Below are 27,153 nucleotides of genomic sequence, written 5' to 3' on the forward strand. Positions count from 1 at the left end.
GTCTTCTGGAAGACTCCATTAAACCTGGAGTTACATGCTTATGGCTGATTTTGATTTCACCTTTTAAAAGGTTAAAAATATTTTACGACCCTGAATAACCTACCTTTTGGCTCTAAGAGAAAGAGAATTTGTGCTTTATGTTTGACCTTGAAGTTTCATTCTCATGCTAACCTGAGGCTGAAGTCTGATATCTGGAATTTGTTAAAAGCAAAATGTGCTCTAAAAAATCTGGGAGCCTGAAGATAAGCAGAAGTAGACTAAACCACACTCGAAGGTCCTCCAGTACCCAAGCCTGATTCAGTGACACCCCGAATACCTTCATCACTTACTTTCTGCTTGTTTTATTTTCTTCATCAGCCCCCACTTCTCATATAGCCCTCCTGACTTTTTCCTCTCTTTTATTTCTCTTACTCTCCTTGAACTTTTTCTCCTTTGTCTTCTCATTAAAATGTATTTCCCTTTAATGCTTTTTTTTTTGCTCCCACCCTCCCTGTTTTTCCTCTAGTCTATTGGTCTGATGTCTTTCTTTTCCCTCTTCGTATTACTTCTACCTCTTACCCGGGACACAGGGAAGTTTAACAGAGGGGATGTGCAGTGGGGGCAGAGAGCTGGGGAGGAGAGATTAAATTAAAAAGTAGCGTTAGATTATAGATGTGTAATTAGGGAGGGAGGTGGAGAGAACTCACTGGCACTGGTGAATTGTAGTGAGGAGGACACTAAAAGCTACGTGTCTCAAGCAGTACACTAAAAGCTATGTGTCTGATTGTGTCTAAAAATGAATCCCTTTCAGAGATGAGCAGCCATGGAAAAGCAGGTGTGACAGAGGCAATAATGCTAATACTGTATTTGAGATCTTAAGAAGAACTTGTCAAGTAGGAATTGTTTCTTAGTTTTTTAGTGCTGCTATAATAGAAATACCACAAGTAGATGACTTTAACAAAGAGAAATTTATTCTCTCACAGTTTAGGAGGCTAGAAATTGGAATTCAGAGCCCCGGCTCACAGGAAAGTCATTCTCTGTTGGCTCTAGAGGAAGATCTGTCAATCAAGACTGCGTCTTTCCAGCCATGTCTGCAGGCAGGCCTGTCTCTGGCCATCAACCCCGTGGCCCAGCCTCTGCTTTGCTCAGGCAAATGTTATAAAAGCTCTTTAGCTCCACCAATAAGTCCCAGGAGGCACCCCATTCTGCCAGGAAGCCTCCTTCCTGAAGACATTCAACTCTCTTGCTCTGAGGGTCGGCTCCTGTACCATCTTACACAGGTCTCCTGGTTCTGCTGCCCCTTTAATCTGTCGCCGCTTCCCACTGTCTTGTGATGTCTCTGGTGTTACAGCTCTCTCTCTGTGTACCCTGGTTATAGGAGATTCTCAGCAATGCATCAGAAATGATGAAGTAAAATTGCTGAACAGAAGATTTCAAAGTAAGGTATTATAATGAAAAAATTCAAGCCTCGAGTTGTAGTTTTGAAGGATTCTAGGGGTAAAATATTGAATGACAGAGGAAACAGCAAAAGGAGATGGAAGGAATACCAGAGTCACTGTACCAAAAAGAGTTGGCCAGTGGTCAGCCATTTCAGGAGGTAGCATAGATCAAGAACTAATGGTATTGAAGGAAGAAGTCCAAGCTGCACTGAAGGCATTCATGAAAAACAAGGCTCCAGGAATTGACAGAATACCAGTAGAGATGTTTCGACAAATGGATGCAACACTGGAAGTGCCCACTAGTCTGTGCCAAGAAATTTGGAAGACAGCTACCTGGCCAACCAACTGGAAGAGATCCATATTTACACCTATTCCCAAGAAAGGTGATCCACTAGAAGGCAGAAATTATTGAACCAATATCATTAATATTATACACAAGGAAAATTTTGCTGAAGATAATTCAAAAATGGGTCCAACAGTACATTGACAGGGAACCACCAGAAATTCAAGCCGGATTCAGAACAGGACATGGAACAAGGGATATCTTTGCTGATGTCAGATGGATCTTGGCTGAAAACAGAGAATACCAAAAGGATGTTTACCTGTGTTTCATTGACTATGCCAAGGCATTCGACTGTGTGGATCATAACAAATTACGGATAACATTGTGAAGAGTGGGAATTCTGGAACACTTAATTGTGCTCAAGCAGAACCTGTACATTGTTTGGACAGACCCAGGGGATCCTGTCATATCATGGTTTAAAATGAGAGAAGGTGTGAGTCAGGATTGTATGCTTTCACCATACTTATGTAGTCTGTATGCTGAGCAAATAATCCTAGAAGCCAGACTTGTATGAAGAAGAATGTGGCATCAGATTTGGAGAAAAACTCATTAACAACCTGCGTTGTGCAGATGACACTACCTTGCTTGCTGAAAATGAGGAGGGCTTGAAGCTATGAGCCAGAACCGACTTGACAGTACCGAAAAAGAACACCACCACCTTCCCTTACCTAAATTAGCATAAACCTATTTTTTTGAAAATCTTTGTCAAAAGATTTGACAGGAAGTGTTATCTCCTGATAATCTGGCCAGTTAGAGTTCAGTTGTATAGCTATCTTTTATAAGTGTGAGTAATTTGCATTTGTTGGCAACTTGTAAAATAAATGAAGTATTCCCTGTAATAAGAGAATGAAGAGCTGAATAAAAACAATATCCCTTGTCATTTTAGAATATTACATTTTGTATTTGTACAAGCACGTTTTCTTTCAAATCCTTTATTAATTGGTCTGGCCCATGCCTCGCTTACCAGTTAGCCTATTTCACTCCCGGTAGCCATACTTGTAACCCCCTTGGACTCTCCAAGCATTCACAGCCCTGGGCCTTTGTGCAAGCTACTCCTTTTTCTCATAATGCCCTTCTCCAGCCATTTTAAAATTATCTTCAGCAAAATTTTGCTCATAACGTTAATGATACTATTCAATAATTTCCGCATTCCTTTTTTTTTTTTATTGGACACAAACTTGCTTATCCAAATTGAGGACAACTTGAAGCACATACTGATGAAGCTCAAAGACTGCAGCCTTCAAAATGGATTATACTTCAACGTAAAGAAAACAGCAATCCTCACAACTGGACTAATAAGCAATATCATGGCAAACAGAGAAAAAATATTGAAAATGTCAAGGATTTCATTTTACTTGGATCCACAATTAACGCCCACAGAAGTAGCAGTCAAGAAATCAAACAACATATTGCATTGGGCAAATCTGCTGCAAAAGACCCCTTTAAAGCCTTAAAGAGTAAAGATGTCACTTTGATGATTAAGGTCCGTTTGACCCAAGCCATGGTATTTTCAATTTCCTCATATGCATGCGAAAGCTGGACAGTGAAAAAGGAAGATCAAAGAACTGACACATTTGGATTGTGGTGTTAGCGAAGAATAGTGAGTATATCATATACTACCAGAAGAATGAACAAATCTGTCTTGGAGGGAGTAGAGCCAGAATGCTCCTTAGAAATGAGGGTGGTGAGACTTCATCTCACTTTTTTTGGACATGTCATCAGCAGGGACCAGTCCGTGGAGAAGAACATCATGCTTGGTAAAGTATAGGATCAGCCACAAAGAAGAATTACCACATGAAGAAGAGGTCATGGCAGGGTGGGGGAAAAATGGGCAGGAAAACCATTTCATGACTTAGCAAAATGTGGGTTCCTTAAATCCATAGCTGTATTGGATTGTTCTGCTAAGGAGCCAACTCAACAACACCTAACGACAACCTCTACAACCTAACCTTCCCCAATTTGGCAAATTCTGACTTCACTGCTTGCTTCAGTGTGACTTCAGAGGCTTCCGTGATATACCTGGATTGAATTTGTTTTCCCTTTTTATGTGTTCTAATAGACTTTTCCTCACACTTCCATTATAGGACACATTACATTGCACTGTAAATGGTGATAATTATAAAAATAACAGTTATTTGTTTTCATGTCTTTAGACCAGGGGCTAGCCTGTGTTGCTCTGAGGCAAAAAGCAATGGATTTACCTTTCTGGTCAAAAAATGTTTGTTCAATGGGTAAGGAAATCATTTTTATACTCACTTGTTCACTAGTTTAGTAGACACTCATTGTTAGTGAACTTGAGTATAATTAAACTCAATTTTTTCAGATTATGTTGGTAAAAACTGAATGTTCAGAACTAGAAGTACACTTTTACTATAGAGTTTGGCTCCTATCCAAGGATAAAACAGAATATTGTTTTTAATACATAGGTTGTCCACTGTAGTGGACATTTACTTTGGTACTCTGGAGAGATAAAATAATGGAGAAGAGAATTAATATTTGTGACATTTTGACAAAGTTGGTTGGTATTTATTTTAGTATGTGCTTAGGACTGAAATTTCTCAAGGGGTATATGTTGTCTGTCTGTCTCTCTGGCTTCCTGTCTTTTTTGTTATATTTTATTTTTAGCAGACAAAAAAAAAGTTGCAATCTTTGTAAAGATTTTGTGACCTAAAGCCTGAAAGGCTTTTATTCTATGATTCAGAATTGTGGCTTTCCATTGTAAAATGGATGTTGGGGAGCAAGCATTGTCCCTAGACTACTCTGGTTTCCTGGTGTCCCCTGCTGAGCTGGAGTCTAGGTAGTTCACTTGCACCCAGAGGTTATTGGATCCCCCATTTATTGAGCTGCAGTTAAAATAAGAAATAAAGTTGTCACTAGCAATCTAATCAGTCTCTGATAGAGAACCAAAGAAAATTAAGTAAAATTATTAGTCTACACTTTGTCTTTTTCCTGTTTCACAATATTGTCTTGTGGTAGAAGTGAACATATATAACATAGCCTTATTTGATAGCTGCTTAAAGCATTATGGTAATTCAGTGGATTTAGCTGGAGTTCTTCCTCATTGTTGACCAAATAGGACATTATTTATGGCAGAAAGCTCTTGTAGAGTTGGGTGTCAGAGATACCATATGAAGAAAAGTTCATGGTAGGGTGCTGGCTTGGGGGGAGCACAGGAGGGAAAACCATTTCATGGCTTAGCAAAGTGTGGGTGCCTTAAGTCCATAGCTCTATAACTAAGCTTTTTATTTTATTTTTTAAATTTTTATTGTGGTTTAAGTGAAAGTTTACAAATAAGTCAGTCCCTCATACAAAAATTTATATACACCTTGCTATATACTCCTAATTGCTCTCCCCCTAATGAGACAGCACACTCCTTCCCTCCACTCTCTCTTTTCATGTCCATTCCGCCAGGCTCTGACCCCCTCTGCCCTCTCATCTCCCCTCCAGATAGGAGATGCCAACATAGTCTCATGTGTCTACTTGATCTAAGAAGCTCCTTCTTCACCAGTATCATTGTCTATCCAATTGTCCAATCCAATCCCTGTCTGAAGAGTTGGCTTTGGGAATGGTTCCTGTCTTGGGCTAACAAAGTATGGGGACCATGACCACCAGAATCCTTCTAGTCTCAGTCAGACCATTAAGTCTGGCCTTTTTACAAGAATTAGGATGTCTGCATCCTACTGCTCTCCTGCTCCCTCAGGGGTTTTCTGTTGTGTTCCCTGTCGGGCCAGTCATCGGTTGTAGCCAGGCACCGTCTTGTTCTTCTGGTCTCAGGCTGATGTAGTCTCTGGTTTATGTGGCCCTTTGTATCTTTTGGGCTCATAATTACCTTGTGTTTTTGGAGTTCTTCATTCTCCTTTGCTCCAGGTGGGTTGAGACCAATTGATGCATCTTACATGGCTGCGTGCTAGTGTTTTAAGACCCAGATGCCACTCTCCAAAGTGGGATGCAGAATGTTTTCTTAATAGATTTTATTATGCCAGTTGACTTACGCGTCCCCTGAAACCATGGTCCCCAAACCTCCACTCCTGTTGCGCTGGCCTTCGAAGCATTCAGTTTATTCAGGAATCTTCTTTGCTTTTGATTTAATCCAGTTGTGCTGACCTCTCCTGTATTGTGTGTTGTCTTCCCCTTCACTGAAAATAGTTCTTATCTACTGTCTAATTAGTGAATATTCCTCTCCTTCCTTCCCTCCCTCCCTCCCTCCCCCCTTTCGTAACCATCAAAGAATATTTTCTTCTCTGTTTAAACTGTTTCTCGAGTTCTTATAATAGTGGTCTTACACAATATTTGTCCTTTTGCAACTGACTAATTTCACTCAGCATAATGCCTTCCAGATTCCTCCATGTTATGAAATGTTTCACAGATTCCTCACTGTTCTTTATCGATGTGTAGTATTCCATTGTGTGAATATACGTAATTTATTTATCCATTCTTCTGTTAATGGGCACCTTGGTTGCTGCCATCTTTTGGCTATTGTAAACAGTGCTGCAGTGAACATGGGTGTGCATATATCTGTTCATGTAACAGCTCCTATTTCTCTAGGATATATTGCAAGGGGTGGGATTGCTGAATCATATGGTAGTTCTATTTCTAGCTTTAAGGAAGTGCCAAGTCGATTTCCAAAGTGGCTATACCATTTAACATTCACACCAGGTATGTATAAGTGTTGCAGTCTCTCCACAACCTCTCCAACATTTATTATTCTGTGTTTTCTGGATTAATGCCAGCCTCATTGGAGTGAGATGGAATCTCATTGTGGTTTTGATTTGTATTTCTCTAATGGCTAATGATCGTGAGCATTTCCTCATGTATCTGTTAGTTACCTGAATGTCTTTGTTAGTTAAGTGCCTGTTCATATCTTTTGCTCATTTTTTAATTGGGTTATTTGTCTTTTTGTAGTTCGGTTTTTGCACTATCATGTAGATTTTAGAGATCTGGCGCTGATTGGAAATGTTATAGCTACAAACTTTTTCCCATTCTGCAGGTAATCTTTTCACTCTTTTGGTGAAGTCTGTGGATGAGCATGGGTGTTTGATTTTTTTTTTTTTTTTTTAATTTTTTACCCAGTTACCTAGTTTCCCTTGTGCATTGTTAGTAATGTTTTGTATACGGTTTATGCCATGTATTAGGGCTTCTAACGTTGTCCCTATTTTTTCTTCCGTGATCTTTATTGTTTTAGATTTTATATTTAGGTCTTTGATCCATTTTGAGTTTGTTTTTGTGCATGATGTGAGGTATAGGTCTTGTTTCATTTTTTTGCAGATGGATATCGAGTTATGCCAGCACCGTTTGTTAAAAAGACTGTCTTTTCCACATGTAACTGATTTGGGGCCTTTGTCAAATATCAGCTGCTCATATGTGGATGGATTTATGTCTGGATTCTCAATTCTGTTCCATTGGTCTATGTATCTGTTGTTGTACCAGTACCAGGCTGTTTTGACTACTGTGGCAGTATAATAGGTTCTAAAATCAGGTAGAGTGAGGCCTCCCACGTTGTTTTTCTTTTTCAGTAGTGCTTTACTTATCCGGGGTCTCTTTCCCTTCCATGTGAAATTGGTGATTTGTTTCTCCATCTTATTAAATAATGTCGTTGGAATTTGGATTGGAATTGCATTGTATCTATAGATGGCTTTTGGTAGAATAGACATTTTTACAATGTTAAGCCTTCCTATCCATTAGCACTTTTTTAGGTCTCTCTTGTTTTTTTGCAGTACTGTTTTGTTGTTTTCTCTGTAGAAGGCTTTTACATCTCTGGTAAGATTTATTCCAAAGTATTTTATCTTCTTGTGGGCTACTGTAAATACTATAGATTTGGTGATTTTCTCTTCGTTGTTCTTTTTTGTTGGTGTAGAGGAATCCAACTGATTTTTCTATGTTTATCTTGTATCCTGATAATCTGCTGAACTCTTCTATTAGATTCCGTAGTTTTCTTGAGGATTCCTTAGGGTTTTCTGTGTATTAGATCATGTCATCTGCAAATAGAGATGCTTTTACTTCTTCCTTGCCAATCTGGATGCCTTTTATTTCTTTATCTAGCCTTATTGTTCTGGTTAGGACCTGCTGCACAATGTTGAATAAGAGTGGTGATAAAGGGCATCCATGTCTGGTTCCCGATCTCAAGGGGAATGCTTTCAGACTCTCTGCATTTAGGATGATGTTGGCTATTGGCTTTGTATAAATACCCTTTATTACATTGAGGAATTTTCCTTCTATTCCTATTTTGCTGAAAGTTTTTATCATGAATGGGTGTTGAACTTTGCCAAATGCCTTTTCTGTATCAATTGATAAAATCATGTGATTCTTGTCTTTTGTTTTATTTATATGATGGATTACATTAATTATTTTTCTAATGTTGAACCGTTCCTGCATACCTGGTATGAATCCCACTTGATCCTGGTGAATTATATTTTTGATATGTTGTTGAATTTTATTGGCTAGAATTTTTGCATCTAAGTTCCTGAGGCATATAGTTCTGTAATTTTCCTTTTTTGTGGTGTCTTTTTTTTTTTTTTACCTGATTTTGGTATCAGGGATATGCTGGCTTCATGGAATGAGTTTGGGAGTATTCCATCCTTTTCTATGCTCTGAAATACCTTTAGTAGTAGAGGTGTTAACTCTTCTCTGAAAGCTTGGTAGAACTCTGCAGGGAAGCCTTCCAGGCCAGGGCTTTTTTTTGGGGGGAGTTTTTTGGTTATCTTTTCAATCTCTTCTTTTGTTATGGGCCTATTTAGTTGTTCTACTTCTGTTTGTGTTAATAACTAAGCATTTTAATAACTTACTATCTTTATTCACACTAATGAACATTAGAGGGAGTTCTCAACTACCTACTATGTGTTGTGTGGAAACGTAGAGACAAGATATTTGTATTTAAGAAGTTTATAATCTGCATAGTTCAAAACTTTACAGTAATCTTAACATTAGAACAATAGTTCAATAGTGATTTTAAAACAAAAGTAATTAACCTAAGTACATTTGTTTGTCTTCAAGTTGATTCCAACTCATAGTAATCCTATATGACAAGGTAAAACTGCCCCATAGTGTTTCCTAGATTGTAATCTTTATGGGAGTAGATTGCCAGATCTTTTCTCCTGCAGAGCTACTGGTGGGTTTGAACTGCCTACCCTTAGGTTGTTAGCCAAGTGTTTAACCACTGCACCAGCAGGGCTCCTGAAGTAAATACCATATTTTTTGCAAATAATGTGTCCACAGAAATAACGTGCCCATACATACAATGTACATAGTTAACCTGGCATAGTAATGCATGAGGGGCTTTGCACAGTTGGCAAAACAAAAAAGTGTACAACACAAGTTATTTTCATTAAAAAAAAAAAAAATATATATATATGTATATGGTACATAGTTCCTGTAAAAGCCATGACATTTAGGAAATATTAGGGAATTAGCATTAGCCATTTATCTAGCTTTTTAAAAAAGCTGAATATTTTAAAAAGCTGAATATTATTTTGGTCTTTTAGTCTTCTTACTTTAAAGAAATGATGGAACTGTAATCAGCATTGCTTTTCTAAATGATGCTACACACTGGCACCTAAACACTAATTTGATATACATTAATATCTGCTAATGCATTGATAGATGCACCTAACATTCTTATACATTCTAATAAACCATGACCAGTCGTGGGTCACTTTGGCTTGCTTTGTGTAATTATATACTGTATGTAATTGTTGAACATCATGATTTTGTATCATGGACATTGGAGTCAGACAGACCTGAATGGGAATGTGAGCTCTGGGATTCACTGTGACTTTAGACAAAATAATTAACTTCTGTTTCAATTTCCTCATCTATGTAAAGGAGGCATTACATAATGGAATTGCCATAAGAATTAAATGATATAAGCTATGTCAAGTACTTATCACCGGACCTGGAACATAGTAACCAAATAACCAAACCCATTGTGGTCAAGTTGATTCCGACTCATAGTGACCCTGTAGAACAGAGTAGAACTGCCCCATAGGGTTTCCAAGGAGCGCCTGGTAGATTGAAACTGCTGACCTTTCGGTTAGCAGCCAAACTCTTAACCACTACACCACCAGGGTTTCCTGAACATAGTAGGAACTCAGTAAATATTCTCCTGTTAGATGCAAATTGGTGAACAGCGTGGGAGTTTAAACTGTTTTCTAGTAGACACTTTAAAATGGTAATTACTGCAAGAAGGGAAATTGCCTTAATTTGAAAAAGCCTCAATTTGCAATTAACTCAGTACAAAAGAATTAAACCAGATGCAAAGTTTTCTGTTCCTAAAACTTACTACATAACACTGGGGAAGCCAGCACAACTGCTACAAGGCAAGGTCATGGAAGCTTCATAGACACATCTGTCTTAGTCGTGTAGTGCTGCTATAACAGAAATACCACAAGGGGATGGCTTTAACAAAGAAAAAGTGATTTCCTCTCAGTAGACTAAAAGTCCAAATTCAGGATGTCAGCTTCAGGGGAAGGTTTTCTCTCTCTGTTGGCTCTGGAGGAAGGTCTTTGTCCTCAATTTTTCCCTGGTTGAGGGGCTTCTCAGGCTCAGGGACCCTGGGTCCAAAGCACATGCTCTCCTCCTGGTGCTGCTTTCTTGGTGGTACGAAATCCCCAACTCTCTGCTTGCTTCCCTTTTATCTCTTGTAAGATAAAAGGTGCTGCAGGCCACATCTCAGGGAAACTCTCTTTACATTGGATCAGGGAGGTGACCTGAGCCAGTGTGTTACATCCCACCCATATCCTTTTAACCACAGGCAGAGATGATGATTTATAACACATAAGAAAACCACAGAATGGAGGACAGCCACACATGGCCTAACCAAGTTAATACACACATTTTGGCGGGGGGTGGGAGAGTACATAATTCAATCCATGACAACATCCAAACTCCCTGAGGGACTGAATTGCTGGGCTGAGGACTGTGGGGACCATGGTCTTGGGGAACATCTAGCTGTATTGACATAACATAGTTTATAAAGAAAATGGTCTACATTCTACTTTGGTGAGTAGTGTCTGGGGTCTTAAAACCCTGTGAGCAGCCATCTAAGATGCTCCACTGGTCTTACCCCTTCAGGAGCAAGCAAGAATGAGGAAAACTAAAGATACAAGGGAAAGATTAGTCCAAAGGACTACTGGACCACATCTACCATGGCGTCCAGCAGGTTGAGTCCAGTACAACTAGATGGTGCCTGGCTACCACCACTGACTGCTCTGACAGGAATTACAATAGAGGGTCCTGGACAGAGCTGGAGAAAAATGTCCAACAAAATTCTAACTCACAAAAAAAGACCGGACTTGCTGGCCTGACAGAGACTGAAGAAACCCAAGAGTATACCCCCTAGACACCCTTTTAGCTCAGTAACGAAGTCACTCCTGAGGGTCACCCTTCAGCCAAAGACTAGATAGGCCCATAAAACAAAATAGGACTAAAGGGGCACACCAACCCAGGGGCAAGGATTAGAAGGCAGGAGGGGACAGGAAAGTTGGTAATAAGGAAGCCAAGGTTGAAAAGGGGGAGCGTTGACATGTCATGGGTTGTTAACCAATGTCATAAAACAATATGTGCACCAACTCTTTAATGAGAAACTAGTTTGTAAACCTTTGTCTAAAGTACAATTAAAAAAAAAAAACTTAGAGAAAAACGTGTAAACTTTACGTTTACCTCATAAGACTTACGTTCAATTATATCAGGAGAGAAAGTCAACGTTCAGAGAACCTTTGTCAGTAACACAGTTATTCCAAAATGTAAATCGTTGTACTCTCTACAGATCAATGATTTCCACAGTGTCTTTTTCTGGCAGTAAAAATCAATCTACTACTATGGTCTTAAATGGCTTTGTTTAATTACAGGGAAGTTAATGAAATCCTGCCTCTTGTGCATTCTAAATAAAAGTACTGTAGTGGATCATTCAGATCTGTACTGCCTTAAACTGCCCTTTCCTACAGGGCATTTAAACTCAAATGATTGATCACCTTAATTTATTGCTTACATCTGGGTGGGGGGGGTGGGGATCAGTTCTTTACCCCATACATGGCCTGAAAATGTTATTTAGGCCAGAATATGATATTCGGCTATCAAAAGCTATGAAAACTGATGCTCCTGTAGTAAGCTTTTATTCTGAAATAGTACTGGGATAGCTTATTTGAATTGGAAGTATAATAATGAAAACTTAGAAAAATGGATTCAGCCCCCTTTTAAGTGTCAGAAATTTTGTGGAATTGACTTGCACGTCAGAAACAATGAAGATTGACTATGCTAAGAGCAATAGCTTCTTACATTATTTTAATCAGAAGGTGATTCCTGCCCAGGATTTTAGCATTATTCTGCATCCCCAAATATAGTAATCATCTCTAGACTCCAAGGATAAGGCCATGGTTTTGAGCTTGAGAAAGAACTTGATTTCGTATGTGTCTGCTGTGCTATTTGGTTTCTTTAAGTTTTGGGTAATGTCATGTTTCCAGAGCAGTAAAAGATCATAGGGAGCAGATCTCCAGGCCTTTTTCTCCTGTGGAGCTGCTGAGTGGGTTGAACCACCAACCTTTCTGTTAGTAGCTGAACTCTTAACTGTCGTACCACCAGGGCTCCTGTAATGAAGTGAGTTCTTTTTGTGTAGCCTTTTGCCTTGGTTCTTTGGAAAAACAGCTTGAGAGATTTATCCCCTAATCCTTGAGAAGTTACCTTTGCCCAAGTTTTTCTTCCTCAGAGAGTTTGTTACTTTTTTCCAAGTTGATTGTCATTTTCTGAGTAAGTTGTAAACAACTTGATAGTTTGATACTTTTTATCTAGCCCTGGGGTGCACTCTTCTCTGTGATTAGTCTGTTTTACACACCTTGTCAGGACTGGTCAGCTTACTATGCTAATTGAGTGACTAGTGGTTTACTGAGGGGATTGGTCAGTTCATGATCCTGCTGGGAGGGCCATTCCTTGAAACTGACAGAGTTTGCTTATATAAGCAGCTAACCCCACAGAGGTTTTAGAAAGGCAAAAAGAGAGAAGCAGCAGAGTGAGAGGAGGTGAGGAACCTCCTTAAAGAGCTGTAACGCAAATCAAGGGCTGTAACACTGCAGACAGCAAGAGACCTGGAAGAGGCCCTGCGCAGAGTCAAAGGTGATGTGCCCAGAAGGGGCCCTGCAGCAGAGTTGGCAGTAACAGCAGAAACTTCCTAGGAAAGCAGCTAACAGAGCTGAGCAAGCTGCTATACTGGCTTTGAGCTGGGTCAGTTAGCTATGGAGAGACTGATGGCAGCAGGGCCAAAGGCAGAGAGGCCTGCACAGCTGAGAGGGGGCTTGCACAGCCAAGAGGAGACCTGTCCTGAGGGGGATGAGAGAAGGCCTGCAAAGCTGAGGGGGGTGGGCATGCATGGCAGAGCAAAAGGCCTGCTTGCTTGCGCAGCTGAGAGGAGCTGAGAGAGCTGTCTTGCACTGAAGAAGGGAGGGATGTACTCTCCACTTCAGGGGAGCCTTCCAGACCTTGCCTACACATTTCCTGATTCTGATCCCAAGTTGTAATCTCTTACCTCCAAGTCGGTCCTGATCCTAAGTCGTACTCTGTTACTTCCTTAATAAACCACTTAACTGTAAGTACAGTTTCCGAGTTCTGTGTGGCCATTGCAATGAATTATTGAACCCAGAAGAGAAGTAGAGAACAGTGTGGGGGAGGAAAAGAGTTTGGCTGGTGTCAGAAATAGTGAAGAAATTGGAGAACAGAGGTATGTCTGACCACTGCCTCATAGGAACTAGCTTTGGGCTGATCATGATTCTTCTCCCTTGGGAATCTAGATGAATCCTGATGGCTCGACACAGCTCCGTTCCAAATTCCTACATTATCCTTTAAAGGCAGTTAAAGCCAACTCACTCTGAAGCTATCCCTGCTGATGAGCCCCAATTTACCCATGATCTTTCCTTTTCTGAAAGTTCTTTAGCCTGTGTAGTCTATACCATCAAATCTATAACTTGTATTTTTCTTTTATCTTTGCATATTTAATAATAATTGGCCAAGACAGTGCTTTATATGGTAAGGAAGTATTTTCACATCCCATCTCATTAGAGCCTCCCACTGCGTTTGGGTAGGGAAATATGGCAGTTAATATTAATTTGCAGTTGAGGAAACATGAATTCCAGAGAGGTAGTTACTCCTCCAGGCTTACACTTCTTCTAACCAGGACTAGTCTCTTGTTACTCTGTATTCCATACAATATTTGCCTTGTGCATAAGACATGTCTTCGACCAAGCCTATCAATTTTCAGAAGGCCATTCTGATGGGAACTTCACATTCCGGGTTGTACTTATGAGAAACTCAGTTGCACAATTCACTCATACCCCAGAGCAGTGCTGTCCAATAGATGAATCACATATGTAATTTTCAGTGTTTCAGTAATCTCATTAAAAAAAGTAAGAAGAAACAGATGAACAGAATAATACTTTTTGTTTAACCCCGTATATCCAAAATTCCGTAATTTAAACATGTAATCAGTATGAAAAATATTGAGATGTTTTATTTCTGTTTTATTTGTCTGTAGTAAGATCTTGAAATTCTGTGTGTATTTTACACTTATTGAGCATCTCAATTTGGACTAGCCATCTTTCAAGTGCTCCATGTGGCTAGTGACCAATGTATTGTGGCCTAAACCTAACAGCCCTAAAGATTTCCCTACATTGCAGTTGAAAACTAGCTTCTACTCCCTGATAAGCAGATACAATGGAAATAATTATTAGTTCAACCTAGAAGATGGAAACGAGTAGTGCGTAAATTATTAAAACAATAGGAGACTTATGTAGGGGAAAACGTGGATAATGTTCATTCTTTTGAGAATTTGCTTTCTTGCTTGTTTGGCTCAGCAATTCATAATTAAAATGAGGAACCATACAATTGACAAAGGAAAATCTATTCTAGGAGGTGTAGTATAATTAGCGTTTTACTTGTTTATTTGCATTATTTTCTAGAATACAAAGCTGATTATATCTTTGTCTTAGTTTTCTAGTGCTGCTGTAACAGAAATACCACAAGTGGATGGTTTTAATGAACAGAAATTTATTATCTCACAGTTTAGGAGGCTAGAAGTCTGAATTCAGAGCCCTGGGTCTAGGGGAGGGCTCTGTTTGTCTGCTGTGGGGGAAGATCCTTGTCTCAGCTTCTCTAGAATTCTGAGTTCCTTAGAGATCTCCATCTGGCATCTGTCTTTTCCCCATTCCTGCTTGCTTGTCTCTGTGCCTAATCTGCTCTTTTTTCATATCTCAAAAGTGATTAGGTCTAAGACATATCCTACAGTGATATGACCTCATTAATATAGCAAAGAAAACCCTATTCCCCGATGGGATTACATCCACAGGTACAGGAGTTAGGATTCTCACACATATTTCGGGGGAGACAGAATTCAACCCACAGCAATCTTCCTTATTCGGAATTGTTCAATTGCTCCGCGTTGGTGTTTCCCAAAGTTCCTTGGTAACAAAGATTGATGAGTACTTAATAAAAGTACTTCATTCCAGGTCCCACCAGACCAACAACATCAAAATATTCCTGCCAAGGAGTCTGGACATAGGTATGTTTATTAGCACCTCAGATACTTGTTATTATCAAGCAAGTTTGGGAAACCTTGGCATATATGATAAAATCTTTAGTCTTTTGCCTGACACTTGAGGTCCTTCCTGACCTAGCCCGCAATCGCACCCCCATCCATGCAGACTTCAGCACTTGTTAGCGCACTCCATGTTCCTTCCCACCCTGTGCAAATGCACGTGCTGTTGCTTCAGCCTAGAGTGCCCTTCTTCCTTGTGTCTGCCAGCAAACTTCTGGTAAGTCAGTCTCACCATCACCTCCTTAGTGCCTGCAACACTGTACAACCAGGGATCCTTCCTCCCACATCTCCCATTGCTCCTTGGCCTTCCTACCTGAAGACGTGGCAGGTCATTAGCTTTCAATTATCTGTTTGCATTGCTTGATCTTCACTTATGATGGGCTCCTGAGTTTCAGTCTGTTATTCACAGCCACTGGTAAGGACTCTAGGAGCCCTGGTGGTACAGTGGTTGAGAGCTCAGCTGCTAACCAAAAAGTTGGCATTTCGAGTTCACCAGCTGATGCTTGGAAAACCTGTGGGGAAGTTCTGCTCTGTCCTGTAGGGTCACTATGAACCAGAATCTCCTGGATGGCAACGGGTTTGGGTTTGTTTTTTTTAGTAAGGACTCTGGCACAAGGAAATACTCAACAAATATGTTTCCAATGAAAGCCTCCTGGTACGAGTAATACAAACATCTCCATCTGCATCACAGTGCTTTATAGGTTACAGCATACTTTTTCATTTCTATCACCTCATTTAATCTCACCACAAGCTTGTGAAATGGAAATTATTATTTTACAGAGGTGAAGCTTTGCAAGGCTAAGCGACTTTCCCCACATAATAGGTGATGCTGTAACTCCAACCGGGGTTCATCCTGATATCACGCTAACTTCTGTGCAGACTTTAAGACAAGCATGAATCTGGGGTTCAGATTTCCAGTAAAGTATAGGAATGACCTTTGCTTATTCAGTCAATTCACTAACAAAATCAAAGCACACATTTGTAATTTTTTTTTTTTTTAGTCTCAAATTTCTAATCTAAAAAGTATATTTCACAAAAGGACTTGCCTGGTGTTTAGTTCATCAGCAGCTGCCAGGTTGTACAAATATTCACATAAGCAATGAACATGTGAGAAATGGGTGGGCAGAACCAGTTAGAGTCTCCTGGGATAATTAATTATTCCATTAGAGATATTCTTACCTGCATTTTGTCATTTGAGAAAATTCCTTCTATCCTTTGAGTACAAGAATGGATAAATCCTGACAGAACGTGCACTCTTTTGACATCATAAGGAAAGTATGACCAAACGAGAATATAAAATAATTGAGATGATTTGTGATGCTTTAGAAATGTATTATTTGCTAGGTGATCATGAGTCTCACACCCAGTATATCAATTTCAGGCCCTAATTCTAGACATTCGGTAACAGAGAAACAACCCAGTCTTGACTCAGTACTTCCATGAAATGTGTGCCAGTCTGTGGTCTCACATAAATTTATTTTAAGACTTAAGACTTCCCTTTATAACAGCAGTAGCAAGAAATGCCTCTGTTTCCTCCTTTTCTAGGCAGTTACATTTATTGGTACGTATTAGTCAGCAGATTTTTATAGTTTAGAGGAATCATTTCATTTTTTTGTTGTTACAAATTAATAGCAGTCATTTGAAAACACACTCTTTTTGTGTATTGTTTTTATTGGATTATTAATGTTTGTTCTTTCTGTGATGATACTCTGGTAGAAAGAAATGAAATAATAATCATTAAAACAAACCCAACGAATTTTAACCTGCTTTAAAACAGCCATTATACTTATTTAGTAGGTTCCGCCCTGAGATTTAAGTAATGACTACTTAGTGCTCCTTACACATTGCATTTTTCTGTCTAGAAGTTGTGCTGTTTTATGTGGCTGTGTGGGAGTTGCCATGATAAGCCCCTCCTAATTTTCTATTAGGTAAATCTTTACCATTAGAAACTGTAACAATTAATATGCAAATGGTGCTAGCCAGGAGTATATTTACTATTCTGGTTTATAGATAAACTCATGATGAAGTAAAAATACTGAAGCAAGAGTCAGTTTATGCAGGCATTTGAAAGTGCTTGCCCGTATGTTATCTAATTTGATAAACTACCAAAAAATATTACGCATGGAAGTTAGTCATAATGTGACAAATTATTTCGTTGTTATTACCATTATCAGAAATTACTAAACAACTGAAACTTCATGAAATTGTGAAACAGCTTTAAATCTTTTCTTATATAATAGCTTTACCCGCCACCCATCCCAACCCAAAAACCCCAGTGCCATTGAGTCGATTCCGACTCATAGCGACCCTGTAGGACATAGTAGAACCACCCACCACCCATATTGAGGTATAATTCACAAACCGTACAGCTCACCCATTTAAACTGTACAGTGCAATGGTATAGTCACAGAGTTGTGTAATTATCACCACAGTCCATTTTAAAACATTTTCATCACTCCAAAAGAAACACTCCACCATTAGCAGATAGTCCCCATTTCCTGCCACCACCCCCAGCCCTAGGCACCCAATAGTTTACTTCCTATCTCTATACATTTCCTAATCTGGACATTTCATATAAATGGAATCACACAGTACGAGGTCTTTTGTGATTTGGCTTCTTTCACTTAACATAATGTTTCAAGGGTCATCCATGTTGTAGTGTGTGTGTATGTGTGTGTGTGTATAACATTTCTTCTTATTGCCAAATAATAATCCATTGCATGGATATAACACATTTTGTTTATCCATTCATCAGTTGATGGACATTTGGGTTGTTTTCATCTTTTGTCTATTAAGAATAATGCTCCTGTAAACATTCATGTACAAAATTGTGTGTGAACATACGTTTAATTTCTTTTGGGTATATACCTAGGAGTGGAATTGCTGGATTATATGCTAACTCTATGCTTAACGCTTTGAGGAGCTTCCAGACTATTTTCCAAAGCGATTATAAAATTGAACATTCCCACAGCAGTATATGGGGTTTCCAATTTCTCTACATCCTCACCAACACTTTACTATTTGTCTTTTTTTTGTGTGTGTGTGATAAAATATAACAAAACAGTTGCCACTTCAACCATTTTTTATGCAAACAATTCAGTGACATTGATTATGTTCACCGTCTTGTGCAACCATCACCACTACCCGTTTCTAAAATTTTTCATCACCCTTAACAGGTACTCAGTACTCCCGAAGCAATAACTCTCCAACTCTCCCTCCCTTCAACGTTCATCCATGTTGTAGCATGGATCAGAACATCAGTTCTCTTTATGGCTGAATAACATTCCATTGTATGGATGTACTACCTTTTGTTTATCGTTTCATCTGCTGATGGACACATGAGTTGTTTCCATCTTTCGGTTGTTGTGAGTAATGCTGCAATGAACACTGGCATACAAGTATCAGTTTCTGTCCCTGCTTTTAAGTCTTTGGGGTATATACTTAGGAGTAGGAGTCAGCGGCACCTCACAACAATAACATGGTAATTATGTGTTTAAGTTTTTGAGGGAACCTCCAAATTGCTTTCCACACTGTCTGCACCATTTACAATAACCATCAGCAATGGATGAGGGTTTTTAAATGGATGAAGGTTCCAGTTTCTCCACATCTTCACCAGAACTTGTTGTTTTCCGTTTTTCTGATAATAGTCATCCTAGTGGGGGTAAAGAGCTCTCTCATTGTGGTTTGAATTTGCATTTCTCTAATGTCTAAGGAAGGAGCCCTGGTTGCTTTCCGTGGTTAAGCACTTAGCTGGTAGCTGAAAGGTCAGCATTTCGAACCCAGTAGCCGTGGCACTGGAGAGAGATGTGACAATCTGCTTCTGTAAAGATCACAGCCTTGGAGACCCTATGGGGCAGTTCTACTCTGTCCTATAGCGTTGCTGTGGGTCCAAATTGACTTGACAGCACACAACAACAACGACTAATGATTTTGAACGTCTTTTTTTGTGTGCTTATTGATCATTTATATATCTTCTTTAGTAACATGTCTGTACAAGACCTTTGCCCATTTTTTTTTATTGGTGTCTTAGTTATAGGGCTGCTATAACAGAAATAACATAAGTGGATGGCTTTAGCAAACAAATTTATTCTCTAACAGTTTAGGAGGCTAAAAGTCCAAATTCAGGGTGCCAGTTCAAGGGGAAGGCTTTCTCTCTTGGCTCTGGGGGAAGGTCCTTATCGCCAGTCTTCCCTGGTCATGGAGCCTCTCAGTGCAGGAACCCCGCATCCAAAAGACATACTAGTCTCCTGGCTTTTGTTTCTTGGTGGTAGATATGAGGTCCCTGTATCTTTCTGCTTGCTTCTCTCTTTTATATCTCAAGAGAGATTGATTTAAGACACAACCTAATCTTGTAGATTGAGTGCTACCGTATTAACATAACTGCCACTAATCCTGCCTCATTAATATCATTGAGGTAGGATTTACAGCACATAGGAAAATCACATCAGATGACAAAACGGTGGACAGTCACACAATACTGGTCATCATGTACTAGCCCAGTTGACACAGTTTTTTGGGTGGACACAATTCAATCCATAACAATTGGGTTCTTTGCCTTTTTATTGTTGAGCTGTATTGTGGTCTTTGTGATTGCAGCCATCCATCCTAGTGGATGGGTTGGTGTCATTGTGATTCTGATTTGCATTTCCCCAGTGGCTAGTGATGTGGAGCATATTTCCATTTCGTAATTGGTTATTTGTATATCTTTTTTGGAGAAAGGTATGGTCAGACCCTTTGCCCATTTTAAAATTTGATTATTTGTCTTTTTAGTATTAAGTTGTAAAAGTTTTTTGTATGTTCTAGATACAAGTCCCTTAGTAGATATATTATTTGTGAATATTCTCCCATTCTGTGGGTTTTTTTAAACTTCATTGGTAATTACAACTGTATATTTTGTAGCCATTTTATCCTTCAGGACATTACATCTTCCAGGCTTTCCTACAGCCTGGTTCCATTCCCTCACCACTTCTGATAGCACCCTGGCACAGGTACACAGTGTATTGAAATGATCAATTTAGGATTTTCTTTCCCTATTAGAAGGAACTAGAGGAAACCCTGATAGTATAGTGGTTAAGTGCTTTGGCTGCTAACCAAGAGGTCAGCAGTTCGAATCCTCCAGGTGCTCCTTGGAAACTCTATGGGGCAGTTCTACTCTGTCGTGTAGGGTCGCTATGAGTCAGAATCTACTCGACAGCAGTGGGGGTTTATTAGAAGGAACTGTGTTTTATAAATCTCTGTATATCCAGTGCCTAGGTTTCTGCCAACTCAAAATAAGAGGTCAACAAAATAATTCCATGTTCCCCTAAACTAAAAAGAACCTAGAGTTTGGAAAAAAAAAAAAAAAAAAAAGATCCAGGTCACTATTAACCCAAGAAAGTTAATAAAAAGGCCCTCAGAACATTGTCCTTAAAGAATTTGAGGGAAACTGCAGTTCTTTCTACAGAAATAAGGTTCACAGTTTTTTCTGCACATCTTCCCTTAATGGGATACTTTCCCCCTCCTGGCCCTAATGATTCTGTGGTACCAGTGATGACAGCGGCACTACAGGCTGCAGCCACCTGTGGCCCCAGGATTCACACCGTGTGAGGCCCAGTGCACCACTGGTCTCTGGGCTCTGTTCTGAGCAGCAGGCTAAAATTTATATTACTGAGCATTTATTTTATTCATTTATCCATTTATTTTCAAGTCTTCTAAATTCATCAGTGCCATATAAGGTTAACTCAAACCTAGAGAGGTTATATTAATATACTTGTGCCTGGTGTCGGGGGAGGTGACAACACGTTGTGCTTCCTTGTGACTCTGATGTGGTGTAAGGAATCTGTCGTAGCTTTCTAGTGCTGCTGTGACACAAATACCACAACTGCGTAGCTTTAAACAACAGACATTTATTTTCTCTCAGCTCTGGAGGCTAAAAGTCCAAATCAGGGTCTTGGTCATGTGATTCTTTCCTTGTTGGTAGCCTCCTTTGTCCCTTGGCTTGTAGACGATCCTCACATGGCATCTGTCTACCCCTCTGCATGTGTGTGTATCTGTGTCTGTGCTGATCTTTTTATAAATCAGAAGTGGTTAGGTTTAGGATCCACCCTGTACTCTGGTATGACCTTTATTGGTTGATTGTATTACATTAGATTGCATTTTGGAAGGTGATAATATTATATCACATTATGGAAGCTAATCTGCTCTACCAAGGCCAACTGATTTAATCACATATAACTACTCCATGAAAGCAACTAGACTAGTGTTTGGCCAAACCACTGGAAACCATAGCCTAGCCAAATTAACACATAAAATTAACTGTCACAGAATCCGTGTTTTCCCTTCCTAATGAAATAATCTTATCATAGTACTTTTCCATTGATTTTTTTTTTCCTTGTGATCTTTTTTTCATTTGTTCTAAACATCTTCTAATTAAAGAGCTAGTTGTACTGATATTCAACCATTTTTTGGAGCATATTTTGTTATCTCATTTTGATGCTCTAGATTCTGTCCCTCCACATTTTCACTATTCTTACAAATGCTGCAACTCTCCGATTTCTATTGGAAAATTACAGGTAACATGAAGTAATAATTATTCCTCACAAAACGAGTGTGAGGTATTAATTATTTAAATACAGCCCTCCTTCTCAGAACTCCCTAGTTCTTGATTTTAAGCCCTGGTTGAAGCAAACAAGAGAACATGTAAGAATGAGATCCAAGAAAGAAGCCCATATAATTTTTGTTTAGCTCTGATGAGATTTGTACGTGAAAATCCTGATGTGTGCTCTCAGCCGCTTTCCTTTCTCATTGAGCACTTTCTCTGTAAAAGAGAAAACTAGTTGACAGTCTAAGACGATTTATTTTCTCTTAGCATAGAAAGATGTGCTAGAACTGCTTCATCTTAAAAGACTTACTGGGATTCCTGAATGAGAAATACCCCCACCCTTGATTTTTTTCTTTATGAAACAAATATAGCTTTGTATTTGTGGGGGAAAGAGTTTGGCAGACATGCTGATTATAATATTGAAAAAGACTTTGACTGAAAACCAGATGCTGTTCATGGTAGTTAAAAGCCTGTAATAATGTGTTCACTCTGACACTTACCACACTTACATGGGATTAAAAATAGTATCCCCCAATCTAGAGGTGGAGAAACCAAGAGAAGACACTGGAGAAGTGCTTCCCTGTCTTCCCTCAGTGGCTCCCCAGAAACAGTTGCCTGAAGCATGACCTTATTGAGGTCACAGACCTTGTTTCATTAGTTATTGTGTCGTCTTTGCCAGAAATAGGCCTGACACATTATTAGCTGCCACGGAGTCAGCCCCTGACTCATGGTGACCCCATGCACCACAGAATGAAATGCTGCCCAGTCCTGCACCAGCCCCATGATTAGTTCCGGATCAGACTGTTGTGATTCACAGGTGTTTTATTTGCTAATTTTTGAAAGTAGAACACCAAATCTTTCTTCCTAGTCAGTTTTAGCCTGGATGCTCCCCTGAAACCTGTTCAATATCATAGCAACACTCCAGCCAGCCTCCACTGATGACTGGTGGTGGCTGCATATGTGGTGCACAGGCCAGGAATCGAACCTGAGTCTCCCACACAGAAAGGGAGACTTCTACCACCAAACCACCACTGCCCCCATTGACACCAAAAACCAAAACCCGTTGCCATCGAGTCGATTCTGACTCATCGAGACCCTGTAGGGAACTGTCCCATGGGGTTTCCAAGGAGCATCTGGTGGATTTGAACTGCTGACCTTTTGGTTAGCAGCCAAGCTCTTAACCACTGCACCCCCAGGGCTCCGCTATAGTTGTTCAAAAAAGGTTGGATGAGTGGAAAGGCAAGAAGCATTTGATTGGTCAGACTGACAGACCTGGGTTAGGGACACAGGCTGTACAGCTTACTAGCTGGAGTCCTTAAAGTATTTAATCTCCTTAAACCTTAGTAGTTTCTTCTTTGTCAAATGGGGATAATGTTAGTACTTACCTCAATAATGTAGAATAATGTCTTGGATTATTATTTGCTATCAAAGCAGGAAAATGCCCTGACTCGATAGTTAGAACTAACCACTCTGTTACTAATGAGCTTGATTAAACATGCCCAAGTTTATGCATATATATGGTCAGCTCAGTCCTTCTCTGCTGAAGAGGAATAATGGGGAGATACTGAAAGGTTTTATTTGGGTTTTGATTTCTCCTAACTCCACTGAATTAGATTCAGACCTCATTTTCAGGGAATATGTACAGACATTGGGAAAGATGCAATAAAGAAGTTTTCCAGTATGAATAGTCTTGTCTTTGGAGGTTAGCCCTGGATCTTAGAACAAAAACAAGTTGGTAGTTATTAGTTACTGTATCTCGTTTTCCAAAACACATGTTTCATTGTTACAGTCATTTACAAATATTGTTGCATGACACATCTTTTCTTTTGGTAAATCACTAAATGACTAACCTTCAGTATCCCAGTGTATTAAAGGTTGCCAAAGGATTCATTTGGTATTATATGTGTTGATAAGGCTGTTAGTTTGAACAAAGTGTTAAAAGTGAAGACTAAGTGAAGAGGCCTTGATGTTATGAACAGAAAAATGCAGTGGAATCTGGGGATTGCTCTGTCATGAATGGATTATTTGGAAATAGAAAGAAGTTATTTTAAGGTGCGGCATCCCTATGAAACCCAAAGCTGCTGTGTGTTTTACAAACTAGAAATTTATGTGCTAACTAAAAATTACCAGATGTCAGTCTCTGTATATGCCAACTTGCAGAATGTGTTGTGGTTCAGAAGTCTGATTTCTGTGCCATTGAAACTCAAAAGAGATAGTTAAGGTAAAATGCTCTTGAAAAGAATTACAGTGTACTCAGCCACCCAGAGATGTCACATGTTACAAAGCATTATCTGGAAGGCTTTAATTTTTTCCCTCATGACTCCATGCATGTTTGTGGCATTGCAAACATAACCCGTATTTCTATTCTAATTTATTACATTCTTTCCTGAGGCATGTTTCATTCTTATAAAGGGTCAGCAGATACTCAAAAACCCAACCTGGACACAGCAATCTCATAAAAGTCTTAATACAGACCTAAATATACTAGGATTAATTACTTTCATCTTGCACATACCAGCACACCTTGGTAATTTTTGTGAAATCACTAAAATGGGTTCTCTTCTGTCCTTAGAAATTCGAGCTCAATTGGTCGAGCAACAAAAATGCCTGGAACAGCAAACAGAGATGCGAGTTCAGCTTCTCCAGGACCTACAAGATTTCTTCCGGAAAAAAGCTGAAATTGAGACGGAATATTCTCGGAACCTAGAAAAGCTAGCAGAAAGGTTCATGGCAAAAACAAGAAGCACTAAGGATCATCAACAGTACAAGTAAGGGAGACATGACTGAAATTCACCTTTCCAAGGTGATAGCCTACCTTTCACCACCCTTAGTGGTTTTATATTTTTCTCTTTTTGTCTGATAAGTTATTGATTGGTGTATCCCCACGAATAAAAGGAAGCGTCTATATTTATCATTTATGGGCACCAGTTGATCATATTTTCGTCTAGTTATATTCTCTTGACATTTTTATTTTTCATATAGATAAATAACTTTATATACAAGAAGAAAAGGTGTTTGTAAAATTCTTGATTAGAGAAAACTGGAAGTTGATATCTACCACAAGGAGATATTTGAAGGGCAAATTTAAAAGAGCTACTAAAACAGACTGGGAAGTAAGGCCTGGCAATATACTTCTGAAGATTAGTCAGTGAAAATCCTTTAGATCACCACAGAACATTGTCCAGTGCTGGAAGATGAGGACTGTCTGTTTAGCCTGGGCTCTAGGTTGGAGGGGGCTGCAGAGAAGCAAGCCCTTACCTTAACCAGTGGCTTTGTAGTTCTATGGTAGTCCCTCTGTGGCCTAGGATTCTACATAGGATCTCCTAGGTTGGAAGACACTCTAAATACACAGCGGCTGCAGCAATGGGCCCGAGTACCAGCCATTGTGAAGATGGTGCCATACTAGGCATTGTCTTCTTCTGTTGTACATGGGGTCACCATGAGTTGGAGCTGACTCAACAGCAGCTAGCAACAGCAATGAGAACATCAGTAGACTCACGGACTGTAGGAAGGTGGAGTGGAAGGAGGGTGAGCATGTAGGAGGCTCTCACAGAAATCCAGGTGAGGGTGATGGCATGAACTAGCAACATTGGATGTAGAGAGAAATAGACCCATTTAGGGGATATTAAAAAGGCAGTACATGACCCTGAATTGTACACCATAAAATGGTTAAAACGGTAAATTTTATGTTAGGTTGTATTTTACTACCATTTTTTTAAAGGCAGTGCAGGCCTTCATTTCTGGAAATACAGTGGACTAGATAATCTGAAAAATACTTCTGCCACAGAACTCCCAGAAATGCTGGTTAAAATATGACAGACATCCCTTTAAAGGTATAGTTGAACTTGCCGGAAAGTAAGGGAAATTTTCAGGGGCCACAAAAGAAAGAGGGAACTGAAAACCTAAGTGACAGTTGTATCCAACCTTTAGACCCAAAAGAGGGCAAAGAGGAGGCCTGTGCAAAGTACAGGGTTGGCACTGGCAGTTTTCCCCCATTGTGTTGCGGCCCAGCCTAAAACCAGAACAGGAAGAGCTACTGTCTTAGTGAAAGGGTAAACAGAAAACCATCTATCCACCTGCATATGGAGAGAAAAGGAGGCCTGTCTGTCTAGCCTGGGCTCTAGGTTGGAGGGGGCTGCAGAGAAGCAAGCCCTTACCTCCACCAGTGGCTTTGTAGTTCCATTGTAGTTCCTCTGTGGCCTAGGATCCTACATAGAAGGGAAAGCGGGAACTATTCCTGAGATAACTTCCACAGAAGCAAAGGCAGAACTATCTGGAAGAAGCCATTCTCAGCCTGGGATAGGGAATAACCTCCCTCCCCCACCAGATGACTTTAACCTCTAGTGTTGTTCCAGCATAGAAATAAATCTTGGTGATGATTCCCAGGGTGAGCAAATGTCAAATGAACTTGACAGAATCTGGGGCTGAAAAGAGGAGACTGGAGCCAGTACTGTAGTCACATTTATATTAACTGTCCCTTTTCTAAAATGATTCCAAATAAGAAGACAGTCATCCATTCAATAAATATTTTTGAGTTCCTTCGTATGTGTTCTGTGCTTGGTCATCGGTTGTAAGTGAAAACTTGCATGAGCCCAGGCAACTTAGACTGTCCTCTTTGTGTATCTGATGCCACTTTTTGTTTCTGCTGGTTTGTTTGGTAGCTTTCCTGGAATTTTCTTTGATTTCAGTAACTTTATTATGGAATATGGAACGAAAGATAAGTTGACTAAGCCTGGAGAAAGGACAAACCAGGATTAGGAAAAGCTCAGAGACAGGCTTTTTTAAAGAGTCAGACAGACTTGGGTTTGAATCCTAGCCCCACTGTGTGACTTTGGTCAAATTATTTAACCTCTCTGAGCCTTGGTTTCCCAACTGATAAAATGGTATTTTATGACTATTAAATGAGAAGTGTAAAAAAGCCCTTGATATGACTGACACCTGGCACAGGGTATGTGCTCAGTAGTTTTTCTCTTCATCAAGCAAATAGTCTATCATAAGGATTGTAATATCATCAATCACGTAAGCTCTCTTATTCAGTTTTGGTGTGCTCATTGTGTAGAATAGTCCTTGGCATAAAAGTTGGCACTGCACAATGGAAAAACCAAGGTTTGGATTGACCTGTCTTGACTCAAAGACTGTCTCAGACACTAGCTTTGGTCTTTAGCAAATTACTGTATTTTGCTAAACTTCACTTTTCTCATTGATAAAGTGGATATAAAAAAAATTTCTGCCTGAAATAGTA

General features: G+C 39.6%; 1 protein-coding gene across 2 annotated transcripts in view; it reads left to right on the forward strand.

Moving 5' to 3' along the window:
- SRGAP1 (SLIT-ROBO Rho GTPase activating protein 1) overlaps positions 1–27,153 on the forward strand; it is a 336,426-nt gene that overhangs the window by 133,980 nt on the left and 175,293 nt on the right. For both annotated transcript variants that reach the window (XM_049883765.1, XM_049883766.1), the window contains exon 2: positions 24,484–24,679. In XM_049883765.1, coding sequence (XP_049739722.1) covers positions 24,484–24,679 — 196 coding nt within the window. The remainder of the gene's footprint in view (positions 1–24,483; positions 24,680–27,153) is intronic.

This window comes from Elephas maximus, chromosome 4, assembly GCF_024166365.1.
Source record: "Elephas maximus indicus isolate mEleMax1 chromosome 4, mEleMax1 primary haplotype, whole genome shotgun sequence".
Taxonomy (NCBI): Eukaryota; Metazoa; Chordata; class Mammalia; order Proboscidea; family Elephantidae; genus Elephas; species Elephas maximus.